This window comes from Pseudonaja textilis, chromosome 1, assembly GCF_049901715.1.
Source record: "Pseudonaja textilis isolate UNSWEBS1 chromosome 1, rPseTex1.2, whole genome shotgun sequence".
Classification (NCBI taxonomy): Eukaryota; Metazoa; Chordata; class Lepidosauria; order Squamata; family Elapidae; genus Pseudonaja; species Pseudonaja textilis.
Window position 1 is genome coordinate 153,733,023 of NC_141990.1, and position 23,397 is coordinate 153,756,419.

The following is a 23,397-nucleotide window of genomic DNA, read 5'->3' on the forward strand; positions in this document are numbered from 1 at the left end:
AACTATATGGATACAAAGGATATATTGTATATTGTATTTTCATTCTTAAGCTGCTCACTTCTTCTCCAGACATGATTCTTTTACATTGATTTAAATTACCACCAAATTAAAGTATCTGATGTCTCACCTAGATGATTTTTGAACCCCATCTATAGTCAGCACCCCACAACCGAGAACCACTGCTCTACTATATGCTTTTGAGACGGAGCTGAGAAATAAAGATAACAAGTTTTCTATTGTCTTCTGAAACTTAGTTCTAAAAACAAAAATCTCATCAGTGTTGAACTTTTAAATGACTTACATGTAAATTCAGCTTTGAAAAGATAATCGAAGGGGAAGGGGGAAGCAAACAGTGAAAAGATATCTCATTTGCAAGTTGATGGGACTTGGTTTTAATGCAAGATAAGCATTTCACACATTAGGATTGGTAATATCTCTTCTGGAGCTACCAAAACTGTGGTGTTGGATTCCGGATGGCAGCAAACAGATAACAGGACACACTGTCTCTGGTTAGTGGTCATTTGGATTTTTGCAAAATAGATCTGATAGCCAGGAACTCTCCTCAAGTTTTACATTCTTTAAAAAAAGAAATCACAAAGCTTGTTGGAAACAAAAACTATTTTTGTTTGGTTTCCTTTCCTTTCCTTTGCTTCTGTTTTTATGGCTGTTTGTTGATTCATGGAGCTTTGGGAATTCTAGGAGGGAAAAATGAAATCAGCATCTGGCAACCTTGATTGGGTAGTGGGTTGAGCATGGATAATAGCGACAAGTGGGGAAATGCATGCTGGATTTAATGTGCCTTTGGAAAGACTTGCAAATGAAACAGATGGTGGTGTGATTGGATACAATAATGCAAATATGTCAGAAATCGTTCAGTACATATTTAACTTGGCAACATACATCTGACTTCTGACAACTGGCTCTCTGAATCTCTCTCTCTCTCTCTCTCTCTCTCTCTGTCTCTTTAAATTCAGTGCCTGGTCTCTTCTAAGTTAGTCATAATAATAGATAAACTGATAATCTTTTGTGTATTACTAGAATATGTCAAGAAGACATGGCTTTAATCAAAAAAGTTAATTCCAAACTATTTGCAAGAGATTTATTGTGAAAATCCTTCTGCTTCTGGGTGGCTGTTTTGTATGGTGCATTTGTCTGCACCACCCTAATACAGCTGACTTTTAGTCATGGAAAAATAATGGTTTAGTTTACTAAAAATGAAATGATGGTCATGGATTTACATGTCCACGTAGGCTATCTCAGTGTTTTTCAAACTTGGTGATTTTAAGATGGGTGGACTTCAATGCCCATGGCTGACTGGGGAATTCTGGGAGTTGCAATCATACTCTCCATTGTGGCCACTTTGCTTTGGTAAATGGAAGTCCAGAGCAAGGAAACTATTGATCCTCAGAGGAAAAAAATAATCCTAGGATAAGCCCAGATAATAAAATGCCTGACAAAAGAATGTCAACAACTGACGTTTTTTTCCATTATTGTTTTTCCGTGGAAAAGGTGTAGCATTGAATTTATACCTGCCCCATACTTGTTACAATGTCAGATCCCAGCTTCTCTAAACAACAAACACAGATTTTCACACGATAAACTGTTGTGGTTACTCTCCCAAGTTTCATCAACTCAGCCTAGCATTCTAGGATGGAAATTCCTTATAGAAGAGAAAGAGGATTGGGATTCAGAAAAGATTTAAGATGTTTAAGACCCATTGCTTGACTGCTTATTAAATATTATATGCTTTATTTTAAAAAGCAGTATAAGCTGAACACATTTATAATTGACCCTTCCTCCCTTCCTTCCAAAAAGCAGACTTTGACCTCAAACTCGCAAGATTTTGGCTATTTTCCTTCTTCCTACTCTAGTTAATAGTATCCCTCACATACTGCTTTTCTCTGAAAAATCAGATGGTTCATTACCAGGCTAGGTAACATCATCAGTGAGAGGGACAGCAGGGTTTGTTGGCTGTTTATAATACAGTACAGTACTTTTCCCTGCCTCTCTTGGTGAGCAGGTGTTATTCTTTGGTTATACCTGTTTACAATAATATATTTTTCCTGCTTAACTGGAAGTTGGTGCCCAGGAGGGATATGGTCTGGGCTGTTGGATTCCCCACTTGACTTTAGGCTGGGCTGTATCTTTTAAACAGTGGTGTGATTCAATTGGTATAACAACTGGTTTGGTGTGTGCATGCTCTGCACACATGGTCTGCATTTTAAAAAGCCCATTTTCAGCTCTAATACTTACCTTCTACTGCAGCCCCTGTGAATGAAACAGCTGGGGCGCAGCAAACTGCTTTGCCGCGTGAATCAGCTGTGCTCTAAAAAAAACAACAACGAATAAAGCACAGGAAAGAGCAAAGGCCAGTGGGCAGGGCCAAATGCTCACCAGAGCTACTGGTTCGTCAGAACCAGTCTGAATCGGTAGAATCCCACCCCTGCTTTTAAATTGTATTTAGACAGAGCAAGTATTACAGGAATGCTACTTTACTGATATATATATAACAGAATCTTGAAAGTGTGTCAGTTTCCTTCAGTCCAATTTTATGCCAAACTAAATTAAAGTGGGATTGTCTATGGAGATTCTTAATCATCCAAATCATAGATCTTTGAAAAGATGTTTTTCCAAAAGGCAACTGGACTTTGTTTTTTTCCCTTGAAAATATTTCACTTTTCATCCAAGAATTGAAGAAGCTTCTTGGATAAGAATTTAAACATTTTCAAAGTAAAAAAAAAACAAGAAAGCCAGTTACTTTTTGGAAAAGCAGGTTTGAGACAAGGTGAGATCACTTTTTCACAAATTTTCCATTCACAGGACTGAGTTGTCTTTTATTTTTCTTTTCTTATTCCTTCATTCCTTCAAGATTATCCACATTCTCCTACTACAAGAAAATTATACTGCTCAGTTGAAATCTGTGGGTCATTTCCCAATTTTGGTAACCTGAATTGTCACCAATGTTTCTTGTAATTCCAAATGCACTTCCGAGATATTGCACAATCCTGCAATAATGGTTGAATGTCAATTTTCCTAAAAAATAAAATATTATTTTGCTCTTCATCCATCATGCTGTCAAGCATACATAAAAGCTTAAAAACAGAAATTGTAAATTAATGTGATTAGAACCTACATGAACATATAATCCTACATTCAATATTTCAGAAATCACATTAAGTTGTTTCTCTTATTTGAAATGTACTCATTAACCTGAAAACTGGTTGAAAACATACATATAAGGCTTATCATTCCCCAAAGTAGTAAAAGAAAAAAAATTCTCTCATTGGCTTGGCAGCTAAAATATCCATCATTTCAAATGAAAGGTTAGTATATATGTGTGTATATCTAATTCCTTGTAGTTATCTCTTTCCAGAAGTGTGTTGAGTGTTCCAGAACAAGAACTTGAGAGAAGACATTAATGAAAAGAAACACATCCATCAGATGTTGCTCAAAATTAACATCAGCATGGCCAACAGTGAAGGGATTTAGAGGAACATCAGATGGGTCATAACACTTTAACAGTTGAAAGGTCATAGGTTCACCATCCTGATGTAGCTTATATGTTGTCTGCCAGTGGTTTCAATTTTTTTTACCATGGGTTCTGTGAGCGTGGTTTGGCGGGCGCGCTTTGCAGCTGATTGTCAGAGCGATCGTTGGAGCTACCAATTTGGCCGAAGTGGGCCAAACCAGAATACCACCATCGGACTGAGAATTCTAGTCTCAGCTTAGGCATGGAAGCTAACTGGATAACTTGGGGCCATTCTTTCTCAACCCAACTTACAAGTTTGGTATTGTGGGAAAAAGACAAGAATGAAGTATCAGGTATATTCATTGTCTTGAGTGATTTACAAAAATACCGTAATACTGTTTGTGTTCAACTCCAGGGGGCGTACTTATCTCAGTTTCTTAGCTGAGGGAGTCATCTTTGTTTGAAGACACTTCTGTAGTTATGGGGCCAGCATGACAATATGCCAAGATGCAGGGAATGCTGTTTCGTTCCCACCAAAGTGATATTTATCTACTTGCATTTGCATGCTGTTGAACTGCTAGGTGGGGGTAGGAGCTGTGGCAAATAATGGGAGCTCACATCATTGTGTGGTGCTCAGGTCTTAAACCACAGGCTATAAGCTTCCCAAATGACAATTTCAGCATCTTTAACCACTGAGCCATTGCACCCCCCTAAAACAAATAAAGGCAGGGAATAAATAAAATGAAATCTTTATGAATGAAATTGTGGAAAACGAGGCCTTCTAAAAATATGTATTTTTTTAAAAATCACCGTGATTGAGATAAATTATGACCATTGTTATTGCTTAGCTTTTGATACTTGACCTTAAAATTTATAAAGATAACATATGGAATTGTGTCTTATCTCTTTTAAAATTCAGTTGTCTTCCACTTTTCAGTTCTTACTGCTTTTTCCCTTTCATTTAGCTCCATCTGCAGGTTTAGTTAAGAATTTTCTATTTAAAGCATTAAGAATTACCAATTAATCATATTGCTTACAGTTCACTTAATCAAAAATTAAATGGTTTAATGCCAACAAACTCATATTGTCCTCCAAAGAACTTTTTCAAGTACTAAAAATTGAAGTTACTGTACAGTTGTTTTAGAATTGCAGATTTAACCTGCCTAATCAGTTGATTATTAAAGCTTCAGTTACATTTTAAAAATACCAGAGAATTGTTTTAACTCAATGACTAGCAACAGTTCTGCTTATTTTGAAGGATAGCAAGACACCCCATGAAAATGTTAAGCTGGCTAGAGGATAAAAAAACATTGGATAGTAGAATGGAAGTTGAAATAAATAGGAGTAGAAAACACATGAAGACTACAGTGAAAACAATGTGTTTTCTAATATTTAAATGCCACACTAAAAGCTATATTTAAAAATGCCCTGATGAATAAACAGTATTTCAATAAAAATCAAATGAAGGCATTAAATAACCACATGCATACCTTACTGAAGAAAATCCAACAGAAGAAAAAAATCTGAACCAACATTAAAAAAAAAACCTTATGGTCAGAAAAAAATGGGACTAGTGTATTATGGTAAGCTGAGGTTTGCTTACCCATACTTCAATAAATTACAGCTGGTTAGATTCATAACATATGCTAAGATATAAATCAATTCAGAAGCCGTAAGTGCTGGGCTTCAGCATCAAACAAAGCCATAATGTGGTTTAGTCTTGGCTTAGCATATCTTTATATTATCTCGGTGTGTGTAAAAGGGGAGAAAAAAAAGAAACTGGGGTGCCTGGAATCCTAAACAACAGTCCTTATTGCAAGAGTGTGTTATAGAATTGGTTCATCTATTCCTCTAAATATGATACAGTATGGATGATGGTAGATTGTGGATGGTTATATCCATGTCTCAATATTCTATCCAGCTGATGGAGAAGGAAGAACAAGCTATTCGTTGTCTGGAATGGTTCACTAGCTGTTTCACTTAAGCTATTTTTAAGCATATCCAAGGAGGCAGGCCATGGAAATTAATGGTTAAAACCCAAAGTTTAAGGCAGCAAATGAGGCAAAGCAAGAGAGGGAGGAGAAGTGTGGATTAGGACCTAGAGCAAATCAGAACAAGAGAAAAGCCAGAAACTTGGCACATTTCCCCCCATTCTTTGTGAACAAAGTCTAACTGTCACCAGTACAAGGATAACCCGCCATTAGATCTTCAGTCCAAAGCAACTTAATTAAATCTTTTGGGTTTATGCTGTAAAATGTTACCAATCTTCTTCCTTCAACATATAGCGATGCTCTTAAATCACTTCCAAATTCTATTTTATCTAATATAATTTTCTGAAGACTGCATTTTATGTATTTTGATCACAGCAAATTAAACAGGATAGCACCACAATACATGAGGAGTGCATACTCAACGTTTAATGTAATTCTAGCAAGATTTGTTGTGAGAGGTTTGGTGATGATCAATACACAGCACATTCATGATATTCAGGAAACGATTTCTAATTTGTTTTTGGAGTAGAAATACATTTTCTTGCTTCCTTTCAAAAAGACTATTAGTGAGTACTTTTATTAACCTAATGTCATAAAAGTCATCCTCGCACTATACATAGTTTGGCCATTAACCTATGGTGAAAGACTGCTTTTATAATAAACAAATTCTATTTGCTATTACAAGTACAAAATATAGGCATATGCACAATGCAACACAGGAAACAAATAATGTATCAAGAGGATTTGGTCAAATGTGCAAACTGTATTTGAAACTATATCATTACTCAGCAAGAGGGACCAAAAAAAAATGTAATGAAGAAATTGCCACAAGGAAGAAAAGCTGATTCAGGAGTAGCATCTGATGTTGTATTTAGAGACGACTTTTAGACTCCTCTGTATTTAAGCCATCTCTCACATTCTGATGATCGTTTAGTCATGCACTAGATAGAAACTCCACCGCAGTTTCCTTTTCATCAACTAGCTCCTTAGCAGTCAAATCCATCTTCTCACGGGAGAAGTCGTTAATGGGAAGGCCTTCAACAAACTTCCATGTTTTATCCTGTAAAGATGTTGGTAAGATTAGAATCTTTTAACATTCTCTGCAAAATTCTTTGCTGTATATGGCAGCAAAGTATTTTGGTATTATTTTGTTACCTGCCTCGACATAATATGCCCATCTATAGACACTGGATTACCATAGATTTAATACACTAAACTCTTTTTGGAAAGAAAGAAAGGTTTTTAGATTATCTAACTACACTCTCCAAAATCAGAATTGAAAAGTTTTTTTCAGAACAAATGCATGTGTTTATAAGAAAAAGATGAAACACTGTACTAATTGCATCTGTTATTTCAAGATACATTTTTATTTATACTTGTCAAATATGTATCAAAGCAATAATTTTAGAAATAACTATTCAAATGCTGTAAGTCTATGTTAACTTTACATGCAAATGTTCACAGCAACTTGCCAATGTGGACCAATATTTACGAATCATTTTTATTCAGTACAGATTTATAGGCATTGATATCTTGCCAAAATATTGGAGAATTCAAGCTATGAGTTTTGCTTACAAGGAAAGGAGTATACTAGAAACTGTCACATTATAAAGAGTAATATGGACTTTTATTCAGGTATAAAATTAAATATATACTTCTTACACACCTTTGATAATACAACAGGAAATGAATAGATCAAATCATCAGGGACACCATAGGAGTTCCCATCAGAAATAACACCCATAGAAAGAAATTCACCCTTTAAAAGAAAATAAAAAAATTAATGTGATATGTTTCTACCAATGCAATAATTCATGCTATAATACTATTGTATGTGTAAAAATACAAAATGTGTCTTAAAGCATTTCATTACATTCTTAATAGTATACCAAAAGACCAAATTAGTATCTTATCTTCTTTATACTTATTAGATTACATCCCACTCCTACAAAAAAATGCAAAAAAACATGCATATCTCAATCAACCAGAGATCACATGCCCAATAAAACATGAGCTAATTATGTTTTGAAGAGTTCTTGTCTAAGCCCAAATGCTCATGGGCAATGCTTACCTCTGGAGTGCCGAACCAGATGTCTCTCACATGATCACAGATAGCTTTGGCTGCAGACATTGCACTTGACAATTTCCGGGCCTTAATAACAGCTGCCCCCCGCTGCTGAACAGTCTGAAGTATGAAAAAGTATAACACAGGATTATTTGCTTGCACTGTGGTCAGTCCTCAATGATTTATAGAGAATCCACGACCCAGAATTTTGCTGCACTAATCAGTTGAGGACATTATTCCAATGTCTTGAACTCTTAAAATTACAAGGCAAGGAAATTATACTAAGCTTGAACATATTACACACATTGAGTGTAAAAAAAGAAAGCATCTTAACATCATGGAAGTTTTTATCTGGAACTTGTGGGGAAATAACAGCTTGGAGGCAATTCAGGCAACATGAAGTTTTAATGAAGAGACACGTAGGATGGTTTGTATTTTATAAATAATTTGAGCCATATAGGCAAATAAGTTGCATCCCTATAAAACTGGGATTTCATAATAAGATAAAATTAAAGGGTATTAGAAACCATACCAACATTTTTATCTAGATTACAAATAGATTTTGATTTTGTCCATGACACATGATTTTCATTGCTGCTCTTTGAAATAATAAACAGTGACATATCTGTCTCCAAAATGACACCATTTGACAACATTTTGGTGTGGCACCAATTGTAGAGAAGTTGAAGGAAGGCCAGCTCTGCTGGTATGGACATGTCCTGAGAGCAGTACCTTCCACCATTGCCAAAACCAACTAGAAGTCAATTGCCGGTGACCGCGCAGGCACCCAAAACAGAGATGGCAAGACACCATCAACAAAGATATGCAAGCCATGGGCCTGTGCCCAGGAGACGCAGCTCATCGTGCAAAGTGGTGTTCAATGATCCAAAAAGCAGATCTTGTACTTTCTGGAATACGCTAGGAAGAAGATGGTATCCATCTCCAAGATATGGCCACCCAGGTTGTATGTTTTCAAAGTGAAAACAGAAGTATGAAAGTCTAAAACCATTACTTACCTTAATGAAGTCACCTTTCAGCCAGTTATCATCTTTCACAGCTTCATAAACTCCAATATATTTCCCCTGTATTTTCACTTTGGCATGGTTAACATCAGGATATTGAGTAGAAGAATGATTTCCCCAGATGATGCAATTCTTGACATCCTTAGCAGTCACACCAACTTTCAGAGCGATCTAGTTGAAGTTAGGGAGAAGAAACTGCCCTTGTCATTTTGACAATTTCAAGTGCTTCAGTTAAATGCTCTGCTTTCAGAGCTCTTCATTTATATACTAACTGCAGGTGGAATTTAAAAAATCATGCTTACCTGAGATTTAGCTCTGTTGTGATCCAGACGAGTTAAACAACTGAAATTTTCTTTTGGTATGGTTGGAGCTGATTTTGAAGCAATTAAGCAATTAGTGTTTGCTGGATTACCTACTACAATAACCTGATAGAGAAAAGAAAAGTCAGACTTAATTACAGGAAGGCTAATGAACAATAGGAAGAGTAAAATATACCAGACTCTATGATGTTGCTCTTTGGAGAAAATGCTATTTCATTCAATATTGTTTTTTAATGTTGCTATGTCCCATTATTGGCTTAACATTATTTGTAATTCTTTCACATCATGAGGACTTGGAGAATACATTGATGTAGCATGAATACTCATTCCATAAACCAGCTGGATCTGGCTGAGGTAGTCAGGCAGTAAACTATGTCACTTATATTCACCTTAACTGTCTTCTTTGCATACTTGTCCAATGCTGCTCCTTGAGATTTAAAAATTTTCACATTTGCCTTGAGTAGATCTTTCCGTTCCATGCCTTCTTTTCTTGGCATAGAACCAACCAGAATGGCTACATCAAGGTCTTTGAATGCAACATCTTCTTTGTCGGTTGCAATTACCTCTACAAGCAGAGAGAAAGAGATCAACAATCCCATCTAAAAGAATAGGCTCTATTGTGAAGAAAAATCAATTAACTATTTACTGATAGCTGAACAGTTCTAGTTGAAATTTCACTGTGAATCAGAACTTCTGTAATGGTTTTCAGATGCCAGATTATCAAAAATAAAGATTAATGCTTCAATTTGTGACAAGGCAGAATTTACATCTAATGAAATGTAACTTCATGGCTCTTATTCTTGATACTTGGTTTCTTATGGTCATCAAAATAAAAGCTTACAATCAGTTTTTGGAAAAACAATAATTAGGTCATTCACCACTGAAATTATTTGTAAAAGTAAAATCAGCATAAGACAGTTGATTTTTAATTATATTCTGTATAAACTGGATATACTTGAATGTATATATTTTATATTCATAAAGTAAAAATTTACTTAATAATTTCACTTTAAAGTATTTTTATTACAATTAGTCCTTGACTTAGGACAACTGGGATCAGAATCTTGGTCGTTGAGGGAAGCAATCATTAAGCAAGATATTATGTGACCATTTCACTCAACAGCTATAATCCTGGCTCTCCTGGTAGTGCTTGTTGGTTGGTTGTTATTGGTACTGCTTAACTCGTTAAGCAGTCAGAGTCCCAGATAAAGGGTGTGGAGGAGAGTCCTGCCATAGGAGTTTTGGGCGGTGGTCCTGCAATGCAGCATAAAGTTGCCATTGACCAGGTAGCCTCTATCTGCTCCCGCTTGGCCCAGGAAACTTCGGCCCATTCCCTACTTTGTCAGGCCTGGAAGGCCTCTGCCCATTCCCTCTCCGACCAGCACAAGCAAAGCACTCCACTTACCTTTACTGTTTTTCTCCAAATGCTGACAGGTATGCTCAGCCTATGTTAGGCATGGCTTTCTTACCAAGTCCACCTCATGCCATTCTCCAGTCTGGCTTCATTTTCAATACTTCATTAAGTCTCTTTCTCCAAATTGAACAATTTGGAAAAAGGATTCTGAAGGATTGCAAAAGAGGTTCCATTTTTTAAAAAAATCTTTCAGATGTCTCCTCCAAGTTGCCAATTTGGAGGAGACTCCCAAAACACTGCAAGAATGGAACCCACTTAGAGAATGGCAGTAGCTGGAGGAAAACATCAAAGTTAAATGGAGTGATTTGCACACACTGGTAGGGCAGAAAGTGGGCCAACACCTCCCAGGTCTGATGGGGAAGGGAGCAGGTTGAACCTCCTGAGCTTGGTGGGAATAAGCTGGCTAACGTATTCTGGCCAGGTGGGGAGTAGGCCAAGGTCTCCCTAGCAGTTTTGCACACTGGTGGGCCAAGTAAGCATCTGTGATGAGAGGAAGAGATAGATGGGAATAGTTCCAGTTTTAAATGAGGGTGGACTAACAAGTGCCCAAATTTTGATTATGTAAACAGCGGGGCTATAACTTTGGGCACCATTTATAATACCCTTTGTTCAGCTCTGTCAGAATTTTGCATGATCACTGAACAAATAATCATAAGTCAAGGACTACGTGTATTACAAATGAAATGCCTCAGCACACTTGAAGTATTGTTTCTTTAAACCTGGTAATTCATTTCCTTTACAAGCCGATATTACTTCAGTTCACAAAATGACAGCAAGATCATAAACTGGCAGTGTTATCTTGTGTTCAGAGTATCCAGCTCATCCAGCCTAAACATTTGTGAAAATTCTGATTTTCTGTCACCTCTTAAAAGAGGAAGAGCACAGTCTTGCAATTCCATAAGTACGCCATCCAAAACAGTCATCATGGGAGTGATATCCAACAGCACAAGAATAAGAGGCTGTAAAATAAAAATAGCTGTGTTTGTCATTTAGAGCAAATCTTTTGCAAAATTGAATAGATAGATATAAATAGACTGGATTCCTATTATCCTTTCAAATGACCTTGATATTCAAAAATACAAGACAGTAGTGTTATCCCTTCTCTCACTTCAAGACATCTCGTTCTTGCTGGGAAAGTCCTTGAGAAACTCCAACCCAAGCACTTTAAGATAATTTTATTTTTATTTATTTAACAAATTTATATGTTGCCCATCTCACTCTATAGAGACTCTGGGTGGTTTACAAATAAAAAACATTAAAATATTAACAAGATTAGGTACAAAACTGGAAAACCCACAGTATAGCTTCCATTCCTATTAGTTCACCAGCCACTTCCAACACACAGCACACATACACACCCCTCAGGTCCTCGAGCCAACCAGTAAAGCCTAGTGTTAATGCCTTTCTGGAAGACTGAAAGGGTGAGGGGCAGACCTCATCTTCAGAGGCATGATGTTCCAAAGTGTGCAGGGCCACAAAGTATACAGTAAGCCTCTCCTTCTATTTTTTTTAAGTTTTAAAAACAATTTTATTTACAAATTTAAAAATGTACAATTTCAAAAATACAGAAACAATAATAACACATAATTTTTTACATTTGTTGTAGAATTTGGTAAGTCCTAAAAATAATTATTGGCTAGTACTAGTCACATCTTCACTCATTTTCACATCCTAAGCGCTAAATAATTCACAATATACTCCATTTATTTTCACGTTGGGTTATAACTACTCTTCTATTACAAATACATTCATGTTTTTAAACTAGTAAACACAGAAAATATTATAAATGGCTAATAATAATAGTAGTAGTGACAGAAAAAAGGTTTAAAACCTTTAATTGTTTTTATGTACTTAATATATTATAACCCACCACTGGATATAATTTGTATCATGTTCATTTACATGTTTCCCCTGTTATAAGTGGGTACTTATACCATTTATCCTATATCCGGTAATAATCTGTATCCTCCTTCCCGTTAATTTTAAGTGTAAGCCTCTCCAATTGGGCACTCTGTTTTCTGAATAACAACCTGTATCGGTGGTACATTTGGGTTTTTCCAACATTGCGCTAGTGAGATACATGCCACAGTTAATAAATGGTCAGATATTTTACTTTAGCGGAGTAGTCCCCTTTGATCATTCCCAACAAAAATAATTCTGGTTTCTACTCTAGCCCACTCTCTATAATTTCTTCTATCCACGTTTTTATTTTTAGCCAATATTTCTTTATCTCAGGACAAGTCCACCATGAATGAAAGCATGTACCAAATTTCCCTTTACATTTCCAACAGCAAGAATTGGCTGTCAGAAATATTTTGGCCAATCTGGAGGGCGCCAGATGCCATCTGTACATCATTTTGTATAGATTCTCCTTGTGTGCTACTGATTTGGTTAGTGTCAGGTTTTTCTGCCAGATTTCTTCCCAGGCATCCAGATCAATACTATAATCAAGGTTTTTTTCCTAAGCTAGCATGGGGCCTTTCACAATTTTCTTGGTCATTTCATATTTTAATAATTATATAATTTGGAAATCAAACTTTTTTCAGGATTTAACAGTATTTTATCCAAATATGTATCTTTTACCTCAATTCCATATTCCTTTATGTCTTTATTGTATCACAATTTTATTTGAAAATATGACCAATTATCAATAGCTATCTCTTGTGATTCTAGCTCCTGATTCATTTTAATTCTTCCCTAGCTGTCTAGTATTTGGTAATATTTAAGTTTTTTACTGATGTCCATCGTGTTTAAATGAAACACTGCCTCCATCGTTGAAAACCACCTTGGGATTTTAGTATAATGATTCTTTCTTATATCAGTCCAAACTTTAGTTAAAGACTTTCGGAATACATGTCTAGTAAAATATAAATTGTTTTTACTATTCAGGTTCCATAGAAATGTATGCCAGCCTAGCTGTAAATCATGTCCCTCCAATTGTAAAATCCTGTTATTCCTTAAATCAATCCAATCTTTTATCCACACTAATGCCGCTGCTCTATGTCTCCCAGACAGGTAGTAGTCTGAATCCACCCCTGCTTTTATTATCTTGTAAATAAGTTTTTTTTAATCCTTGTTTTCTTCTTTGCCCAAATAAATTTCATCACAATTTTATCTAAATCTTTAAAGAATTTTTTGTCCAGTAATATCGGAATTGTTTGAAATAAATATAATATTTTAGGTAGTTCATTTTGATTGTTGCTATTCTACCTAATAATAAAATTTGCATCTTATTCCAATTTTCCGAGTCCTTTTCAATCTGTTTCAGTAATTTGGTATAGTTATCCTCTTGCAGATTTAATGTTCTAGCTCTTAACCAGATTCCTAAATATTTAATTTTATTTATGATTTGTAATCCTATCTTTTCTTCCAATTTTTTTTGTTTACTATTTGTTATGTTTTTAACTAGTACTTTGGTTTTTTTTCCTTATTGATTTTTAATCCTGCTAATTTACCAAATTTATCTATTTCATTTAGTAGAGCTGGCCCTGAGTCTATTGGATCTTCTATGACAAAGTCCATATCATCTGTGCAGGCTTGTAATTTATATTCTTGATTTTTAATTTTAGTTCCTTTAATTTCTTTATTTAATCTAATTCTGTCCAGCAAAGTTTCCAAAATAGTTTTAAAAAGCAGAGGTGAAAGACATACCTGTCTGACCCCCTTCCTTATCTCCAATGATTTGGTAATTTCTCTGTTTAATAATACATTGGCCTTTTGTGTGGCATAGATTGCGTTCAACATTTTTACAAAATTATCTCCAAAATCCATCAAATTAATCTGCTTTTTCATACAGTCCCAATTTAAATTATCAAAGGCCTTTTGTGCATCCAGGAAGACTAAAGCCACTTGGCTTCCTTCATAATATTCCAATATATCTATTATTGTTCTTGTGTTGTATCTGATCTGCCTCATGGGAAGAAATCCATTTTGATCCGGGTTAATTTTATTATTATTTTCTTTAAACTTTCTGCCATAAAAATTTTGTAATCTCAGTTGAAAAGGGATATTGGTCTGTAATTCTTTGTTTGATTGGCATCTGTGCCCTCTTTCGGAATCAATGTTATATATGCTGCCTTCCAAGATTCTGGTATTTTAGTTTCCAGCAATACCCCATTGCAAACCTCTAATAGCATTATCTTTAGTATATCACCTATTTCTTTATATAGCTCATTTGGTAACCTATCTGGGCCTGGCATTTTGTTTCTTTTTTGTGTTTGAATTGCCACCTTTAGCTCGTCTAAAGTTATTTCTTTATTCAACGTCTCTTTTTTGTCCTCTGATATTGGATAGAGAGTTCCTTCTTTCAAATATTCTTCTATTTTATTTAAATCAACTACTTCTTGTTTGTAAAGATCTTCAAAGTACTCTTATAATTTCCTTTTTTTTCTCCTGATCTGCCTCTCTTATTCCATTTTTATCCTGTAATTGGTATATCGTTCTTTTCTGATTTTCTTTTCTTAATTTATATGCCAGCCACGTTCCTGGTTTATTTGCATGTTTGAAATAATTTTGTTTTGTATATAAGATTTTTTAATTAGTTCCTCTTGATCTAAAATGTTCACTTCATGTTTAACTAATGCTAGTTCGTTTCTGATATACTCATCTCCCGGGGTTTCCATTTGCTTATTTTCCAATTTCTCTATCCTTTTTGTTAGGGCTTTCCACTTCCTCTTTCCTTGTTTCTATTTGCTGTATAAGCTATTGATATTCCTCTTAAGTATGCCTTCATTGTATCCCATAGGTTCTGTAATGAGGTATCCTGTTTTTTATTAAATTTTAAAAAATGAATCAATTCTTCCTTAACTTTTTGAATATATTCTTTCTCTTTCAGTATTAAGTGTCCATCTACCTTTTTTATAATGACTATTTTTCCATACTATCTGTATCGGCTTGTGGTCTGTCCATGAGTTAACCAAAATTTTTATTTCCTGAATCTCTTTATATAGCTCGCTATTTACCCAGGCCATGTTTATCCTGGACCATGATTTGTGTGGGCTGGAGTAGAAAGTGAACTATGATATTCCTGGGTTCCTTTTTCTCCACGCATCCACTAATTCTAATTCTTCGACCATCTCTAAATTTCTTAAATTGTCTTTGTTCACAAGCATAATCTTGTCTATTATCTGTTATTGCAATATAGTCTCCTATTATGCAAATTCTTGGGTTTCCAAATTTTATTAATTTTTTGTATAGGTTTTTGTAAAATTCACTCTGGTTTTTGTTAGGGGCATATATCCCCACCAATAATGTCTTTTTATTTTGTATTACCACTTCTACCATTACTATTCTTCCCAATTCATCTTTGTAAATCAATTCTGAAACTATATCTTCTTACTACCCCTTTTTTTTTCTTCTGCCAATGTTGCATACATTTTCCCCAACTTTTTATTTAATAGGTACCCTTTATCTCTATTCTTTATATGAACCTCTTGAATATATATTATATCCGCTTTTTGTTTTTCTAACTTAAAAAATATTCTTTTTCTCTTAGCTGGTTCATTTAACCCATTAATGTTTATGGATATCAAATTCACTCCTTTATCCATTCCTTTCTTACTTCTATCCCTCAATATTTTTACCCTTTGTTTGACTTCTCATCCTCACTCCTATTTCTTCTCTTCCCAATGTCTCCTCCCCTCCTTCTAGATCCCACCAGCCAAAACTCTTTAGCTTAAGAGGTCCACAATGTGCCCATCGTTACTGCTGTGTAGAGGTATACTACATTTACCTGGTCAGTGCCAAAAACATCACCCTTTGCAATGCTGTAGAGTAGAGAATATGCAATCTGTCCAGCAGCACCTGTCACTAGGACTCTGATTGGTTCCGACTGAAAGAGAAAGGATATTTGTAGAATCCAATATATAGCTCTGGGAGAAACATTTTCTCTTGCTGTTTGTAATGTATAGAATTTTTGGTAGCATTGACATTTTTTAAAGAACATAAAGCTTTGAAAGAAGATTATGAAAAAAAAAAAGCTATTATAACCAGCAAGTTAAGTGCAGGTGACATTTAAAAGAGAGCTAGTCGGTCTGACAGGAATTCTTTAGTTATCTTCAGCTATTCATAGAGAAGGGTTGGTAAATAAATTATAATCTGCCCTGGATGACACAAGATAAGCCACTTCCTATCTTCTCAACACTTTGTACTAGCAATAGTACAATATTCAAATCTTATATCCAAAATGCACTGGTGCAAGCAGCCTTACAAATGCTAGTTGGATAAAAATATAGCTCTTGGCACATCTAAGGAAGAACTGACCTTATGAACCAATGATCATTGCAACAGTATACTGTAATAATGCTGACAATGATGGGACTTATTAACAAGCTATTGCATTAGCATGGCAGTTCATAGGTGAAAGCTGGTAAGGATGTGTGAATCTGCAGTACAAGCAATCAGGAACAAAGAGCATGCCCTGTATAAAGTCAATGTATGCACAATGAATGTATGCAATATACGTAGGATAAATTTATGTAACGGTTCAGAACTATTGATTTTAGCATACAAATGAATCCTGTCTGAACAAAGTTATAAATTTGTTCAAGTTACAAAAAAAATTATTAATGAACCATTAGCAAAAAGCAGTAAGATGTATGCAACAATTGATTTATGTTTTCCTCCTATAATTTCTACATACCACTTAATCACTATGTCAAAAATAAAGGCATATTACTTAGCAAAAAATATGTATAAAGGATAGAATCCTTTGTATTGTTTTAATACCTATTTTGGGTAAGAGAGCTGAACATTCACATCAGGACATTTCAGAAAGCATTCCTATCATTATAAAGAGTTCCAAGCCACAGACTATAAGCAAAGGTGTGAGGTTTAAGACTGCTCTTCTCCTTAAATTAGGGAAATTTAAATATCACAAATCAAGGAGCAAATGGCACACCCTCAAAACTCAATTTACAATGTATATATGCATTTATGCAATTTATACATCTCTTTCCTGGATCTAGAAACTTGTTACTTTCTAACCTGAGACAATAATTCTGACAAGAATTTGGAAATGAAGCATGTGCCTACTTGAAGATCACCTTGAAAGTCACAAGGCAAGTCATTACAGCAATGCCATTAGGTCAAATATTTCAGCAGCTGCATAGCAGAACAGCATCTAAAGGGGGGGGGTGTCTTGTGATTGGGCAACTTGGCAGCATCTTCCGCAGCTGTTGTCTGAAGTACCACATCTGAATACTGTTAGTGATTTCCAACTGGAAACAATGCCTCCCTTAATAGATAAATTACTAAAGTATCTCCTCCTTCTAACTTGTTAGCCATTTGGTATTCTATGCATCTATTACTTTTGCTGTTTCAGAAAGATGTTAACACCTTGTGAACTGTCCAGAAACATTAAAAAATCAGGCAACATATGGTACAAAATTTCTAAATAAACTGGTACCAGCAAGAGGATACGTTTCTTTTAAAGGATTTTTCTCCAGAATGCAGGAGTTATAAATAGCATATCCTTTCTTACTGCCCAGCTTTAAAAGAGCAGACCCCCGCAATCGTTCGAAAAACTCAACCCAGAAAATACGTTCAGTGTGATATAGTTACAGTGCATCATGGATCCTGGCTAATTCAGATTCCCTTGCGTTAAAATAGCGGTTATCGTGCCCTCTGTTCCGCAACTAAAACGCACAGGTGCCATTTACTTAGCTTACTCCCTTGTTTCACTGCTTCCTAACTCCCATGTTTCACTACTTCAAGTCCACCTCCGCGTCTCCGAAAATTGATCACGTACTAGGTTCTTCTCTTCTAAAGGCAGGTTTAATTAATGGAATAACCTTCCCCTCCAGCCCATTTTGTAATACAAGCGTCGATCCGGGTATTTCACTTTCACCCGAGTCCTATATAAATGGAAGCAGTTCCAGCTTCCCCTCATTTAAACGGGTTCGTCCACTGAGTTACCGATGCAAAAGGAACTCACTGCATTCCTTTGGCCACCTCCTTGCTTTTTCCTAGGGAAAGACGCCGCATTCCCAACTCCCTCCGGTGACAAGAGTTGCACGCCAGTGATTGCACGCCAGTGATTTTCATGCTCTTCTCTTTTATTGCGATTTGTAAATCATAATAATTCTACGCTTGAGATCTCTCCAAACAGTCTGTGCTCTAGCCGCGAAAGGGATAATGAAATAGCACTAACCATGATGAGAACAGAAAACGCGATAGGCCTCCTTCCTCGAGGTCACCTCTAAGCACAGTCTCAGCTCCAGCAAAGAGACAGTGCGTCTTGTTCGGAAGGTAATGAAAGGAGGCGAGGCCACCGCCCCCTATTTTCCAACCTCCTGTTGTCACCTGGGAGCTGTAGTTCCAACACTCTAAAGCAAAGATAACGGGACGCTTGACCCGCTCAAAATAACTACATTTCCCAGAAGCCAACAGGACCATCCGTCATCCTCAGCCTTACATCCAGTAATAAAAGCGAGAGAAGGATAAAGTTTGAGCTAATGTTCGACGTAGAAATCACGCGCGTTTCAATAAGGGAATAGGGGTCAAACTATGTCGCATACGCAGAAGTTATGAATATATGTTAATTACTTTATTAGAATTTTGCAGAAAAAAGTCATAGTTTAAAATAATTACATTAATGTAATTTTATGTAAGACACTTTAAAAACTAGAAAACGGGGAAAGGCTATTGGACCAATTCTTCTACAAGTAATAAAAATACTATAGTATTATATGGTATTTATTTACACAATTTATAGCCATTTCCTGACTGATTCTGGGTGGCATGTAAGGCTTAAAAACAATAAAAAAAAATTAACAAAAGTTTTAATGGCAGAGGCCACACATTCCAATTTAGAAAGGACAATATTAAGCATTAACTAGTAAAATTTACTTAACCGTATAGTTGAAATTCTTGAGAATATTCAAGCTAAGTGAGTTTCTAAAAGAAAACGGGATCAGTGAAAAATAACATTGAAATGAATGAAGAAAATTATGTAAATGAAAGTTTGATATTTTAATCTTGATCCTGTGCATGAACTAATGAAATAAGGAATATTTTTATTTTATTTGTTTTATTTTTATTCCATCTTTATTGTTTTATAAATAACTCAAGGTCATGAGCATACATAACTCCTTCCTCCTATTTTCCCCACAACGGCCCTGTGAGGTAGGATGGGGTAAAAGAGAATGACTAATCCACAGTCAGTCAGTCAGCTTTCATGCCTAAAGTGGGATTAGAACTCACAGTCTCCTGGTTCCTACGCCAGCATCTGCACCATTACACTAAACTGGCTATCTTGGCTCCTAATTGCAGCATTGATTCTCTCACCATACAATTAAGAACTGAAAGGATGGAGTGTGGATGATCAATTAGAAGGGCTCTACTATAGAACTGAGAACAGTAAATCATTTTTCATCTCGGCACAGATGAGCAAAAAACAGATCTTAAAAGAAGGAATCTTGGCAATTAAGTAGCTGTACCCACCATTTTGAAAGCGACGGGAAGTAAACTTTCTGCTCCCACTCAGCAATGGTTGTTTGTCTTTTCCCAATCTGATCTACTTGACTTACGAGGCAGGGAATGCTATGGATCCCTTCTTCTAAGGAGGTCCATTTGGAGAACCAAGAAGAAAGGCCTTCTCTGTGATGGGTCCCTCTATGTGGAACTTTGTCCCTGCATAGATAAGTCTGGCAACGCTTTTGACACTCTTGCAAGGCCCTGAAGACTGGGTCTGCCAATGGGTGTAGTGACCCCAGAATGATATGAAGCCCATCAAGTGGCTCCTTTGATTGTTGTTGCCAGGAGGGTGGGAGGTTATTGCTCTTTCTATTGCTTTTTATTAAGTTTTTATCCTTGTAAGCCTCCTGGAATCACTGAGAGTGAGTTGGGTGGCCTTATAAATTTTCTTAAATAAATAAACACTAAACAGGACAAGTAAAGTTGGCTTAAAATACTGAAGACAAGACCAATGCAAGTTGGCAATGTTCAAGACAGCAATCTGATGATATTAGGACAATAGGCCTTAGCATTTGTGGAACATTTCAACTATCCTGGTAGTATTGTGGATATAGATTGGGAAACAGAAGATGTGAAATGCTGAATAGGCAAAGCAACTGCTGTGTTCCAACAAATGCACTCAGTATGGATCATGTCCACCTTAAACACAGCAACCTAGATCAGATTATGCACTTTGTTGGATATGTGCTCTGCATTAGTAAGCAGTGTCCAGCAAAGAGTGCAATCAATTGGATACCACCAGATGGCCAGAGAAAAAGAGAAAGGCCAAAGAAAACCTGGTATCAAACATTTTTGGAAGATCTGAAAAACATTAATCTTAAATGAAAGGATAAGGAAACTATAGAATGTAATGAAACATTACTAATGACAAGAGGGATAGAAATTCAAGAAGTTGTCCTCTTCATAGGCTCTGACACTTTTTTTTGGTCTAACAAAGCCAGTTTAGTGTAGTGGTTAAGGTACCAAGCTAGAAACCAGGATACTATGAGATCTAATCCTGCTTAATAGGCATGAAGCCAGCTTGTATAATCTTAGGCCAGTCACTTTCTGTTAGTCACAAGAAGACGGCAAGAGCAAACAGGTTCTGAACTGATTCTGAAATATTGCCAAGAAAGCTGGGACTAAACCAGGTGGTTACCAGGAATCAAGAATTATTTGAAGCGGCAGACAATTACAAATCAGCAGCCAAACAAATCCAGTTGCATCCAGGCTATCTTATGCATAAGGAAGCATGACAAATGTCTCTCACCCAGCAAACCCATGGAACGTGTGAGTAAAAGTAGATTGAGTTTTGTGTGTGTGCAAAAATTAAGATGCAGAATGTGTCCGTTATGAAAAAAGTACACAAAGGAGTGTAAGGATGTAAATACATTGATTGTGCCATCAAGTTGGTGTCAAATCTTAGCAATCATGTAGATTTTCTCTGACAATCTATCCCTAGCTTGATCTTTCAGTTCTCTGTGATATATTCATCACCACTGTAATTGAATCCGGCCGCCTTGTTGCTGCTCTCCTTCTCCTCCTTCCCCAGCATTGGAGCTTCCTCCAAAGAGCTAGATCTTCATATAATGTATCTGAAGTAGGATAAATACATAAAGATTGAGGTATCTGCTATATTTAAACTAAAGTTAGTGCTTTCATATTGTTACCAAGAAAATGTTAAGGACATGCCCAAATATTGATCAGGAATTAAGCTCATCGTGAGACAATCTTTAGCAGCAAACAAAGGAGATAATCATCTTCTGAGGCTTTACTTATTACAAGGTTAAATGGGGAGCAACACTGATAAAATATTATTGGAAGAATTATCCTTCTGGGTTCAGTTCCAAGTGGGGAAAAAGACACTAGAAACATGGAGGCTGTTTGGAAGGTTTAATGATGGACAGGACCACATGGCCTGGAGCTTCAGAGTGAAAAGGAAGGATGATCAGATGCTTCAAGGTGAAGGAAGAGATCAAGAACGGGCTGGCCAAAATGCTTGGAGACCCTTATATACCCTCTATTGGGCCCTACCTTAATGTTTCCTGTTCCTGTGCAAGAAATGTATCCCATTGACTGTCAGACTCCCAGGGGCAGGGGTCTTAGCTAACTTTGTAGGCTTTCCTGAGTTCCAGGCTTGTTTGAGCCTTGTTGGATGATGATGCAATAAAAGGGCTCTTGGGCAATTGCTATACCTTTACCTGGAGATCTTTGCTATGTAAAATATTCTGGCCCAGGCCTTAATGACCCACCCATTAAGAAAGGTGGGGGTGAGCTTCTGCTTCTGAGGTGTTTCTGCTCGAGTTTCTACTCTTTTTAGGGGAAATATTCTGCCTTTTTAATATTTCCCAGGATATTGCATTTTTCTAGGAGAGGGTGGGTGCTAACTTCCTACAATATAATGCATTATTCTATCACTATAAAACCACACGGTGTAAACACATCTGTCACGCAGAATACGTGCTTATTTGCAGGAAACAAAGCAGGGATGCACATGCATCATTTACAAACGGCGCAATTATTTATGCCTTGTCACAGACCGGGATACAAACTGGTACTCGCATTAGGCACGGTATATAACTCTATCGTTTTCTTCTCTCCACCAGAGGTTTCCGAGGGATTGGTGACTGCTGCGCACGCGCGCCTAATCATATGCCGACTCCTTTTTTTTTTTTCCGACGGACTCCGGGTGAGTTCGCGCTTCGCCGGTTGCCAAGTAACGGGAGGAAAGCGCGCGCTGGAGAGGAAGAGGAGCCGCGTTCTGGCGGCCGTAGCTCCCAGCTGCCTTCGGTGAAGTGTTTTGTTCATGCCGGCTCTTCTCTTCTTGAAAGGTGAGCGGTGGGGGTGACTGATAATGGAGGAAAGTCCCGTGGCAAGAAGAGGAGAGGGAGCCGGCGGCCAGCTTTTCACTTGCGTGTGCAATCTGAGCTTGCTCTCGGGCGTACTTATTTATGATCCCGTGTTTCTGAGAGCAGTCAGCGTCGCTCGGTTGGTAACTATTGTGAGATTTTCTCCATCCGTCTCCTGAAGCCTCCTGGCGAAGCGGGTTTTCTCTTCGGCCGTTCTGCTGCATGCACGTCTATATTCCGAATTAATTCTACAAAAATCCGTGAAACATGTCGAGCGGGTTGCAAAGGAAGCCTTCGTAGGGGTTTCTGTATGGCATGTTTATTTGTCTTAAGCTTTTTGAAAGCTCCTTGGGAAAGCTTACTCGTGATTTAAGTCTATCAGTATAATATTAACTCACTATAATGCTACTAACTTGATAATATTAACATAATATAATTAATATAATATATACTTGATCACCTAAAATTTGCAGTTTAAGACTTTTCCCCTGTGCCGAATTGGTGTCCTCTTCCTTCCTTGAGAGGCTTAAAAATGTGTCAGTGTGCAATTTCCTATCTGATCCTGTCTCTGTTTTATATCACTGCACTGCAGGGCCTTCACTTCTCTCCATAGGAATGGGTGGGCGTCAAAGCTAAAATATTTAATACCCATGAGATTTTTCCTTCAGCAGTTTTAAAATAAGTGATAAAATGCTACTTCAACCTAGTAGTACAATTTAAAGCAATTGAGCCTTGACTTGTTGCAATGAAATAAGATGCAGGCAATATTTTGGATCCAATAGGGGAAAAAATATGTTTGTCAGTGCATGTTTAT

General features: G+C 36.6%; 2 protein-coding genes across 3 annotated transcripts in view; one reads left to right on the forward strand and one right to left on the reverse strand.

Moving 5' to 3' along the window:
* Positions 1 to 5,864: 5,864 nt before the first annotated feature.
* On the reverse strand, positions 5,865 to 18,507 carry MDH1 (malate dehydrogenase 1). The gene is made up of 9 exons (XM_026712845.2): positions 18,431 to 18,507; positions 16,013 to 16,111; positions 11,144 to 11,240; positions 9,257 to 9,432; positions 8,850 to 8,972; positions 8,542 to 8,718; positions 7,532 to 7,645; positions 7,127 to 7,219; positions 5,865 to 6,520 (listed from the first exon to the last, which is right to left on the reverse strand). The coding sequence occupies exons 1-9, from the start codon at positions 18,431 to 18,433 to the stop codon at positions 6,395 to 6,397; spliced, it is 1,008 nt and encodes a 335-aa protein (XP_026568630.1). The 5' UTR covers positions 18,434 to 18,507; the 3' UTR covers positions 5,865 to 6,394.
* A 3,856-nt stretch (positions 18,508 to 22,363) lies between these two features.
* The window catches only part of WDPCP (WD repeat containing planar cell polarity effector), a 179,850-nt gene continuing 178,816 nt past the window's right edge, over positions 22,364 to 23,397 (forward strand). For both annotated transcript variants that reach the window (XM_026712893.2, XM_026712894.2), the window contains exon 1: positions 22,364 to 22,565. The gene's annotated coding sequence lies outside the window, so the exon portion shown is untranslated. The remainder of the gene's footprint in view (positions 22,566 to 23,397) is intronic.

What these genes read in the sequence shown, in the direction of transcription:
- MDH1 (XM_026712845.2), bottom strand. An exon ending in TGAAAGGTGACTTCATTAAG is followed by an intron (nt 7,646 to 8,541) that starts GTAAGTAATGGT and finishes TTCATACTTCAG; the next exon opens with ACTGTTCAGCAGCGGGGGGC. An exon ending in TTCCTGTTGTATTATCAAAG is followed by an intron (nt 6,521 to 7,126) that starts GTGTGTAAGAAG and finishes ACATCTTTACAG; the next exon opens with GATAAAACATGGAAGTTTGT.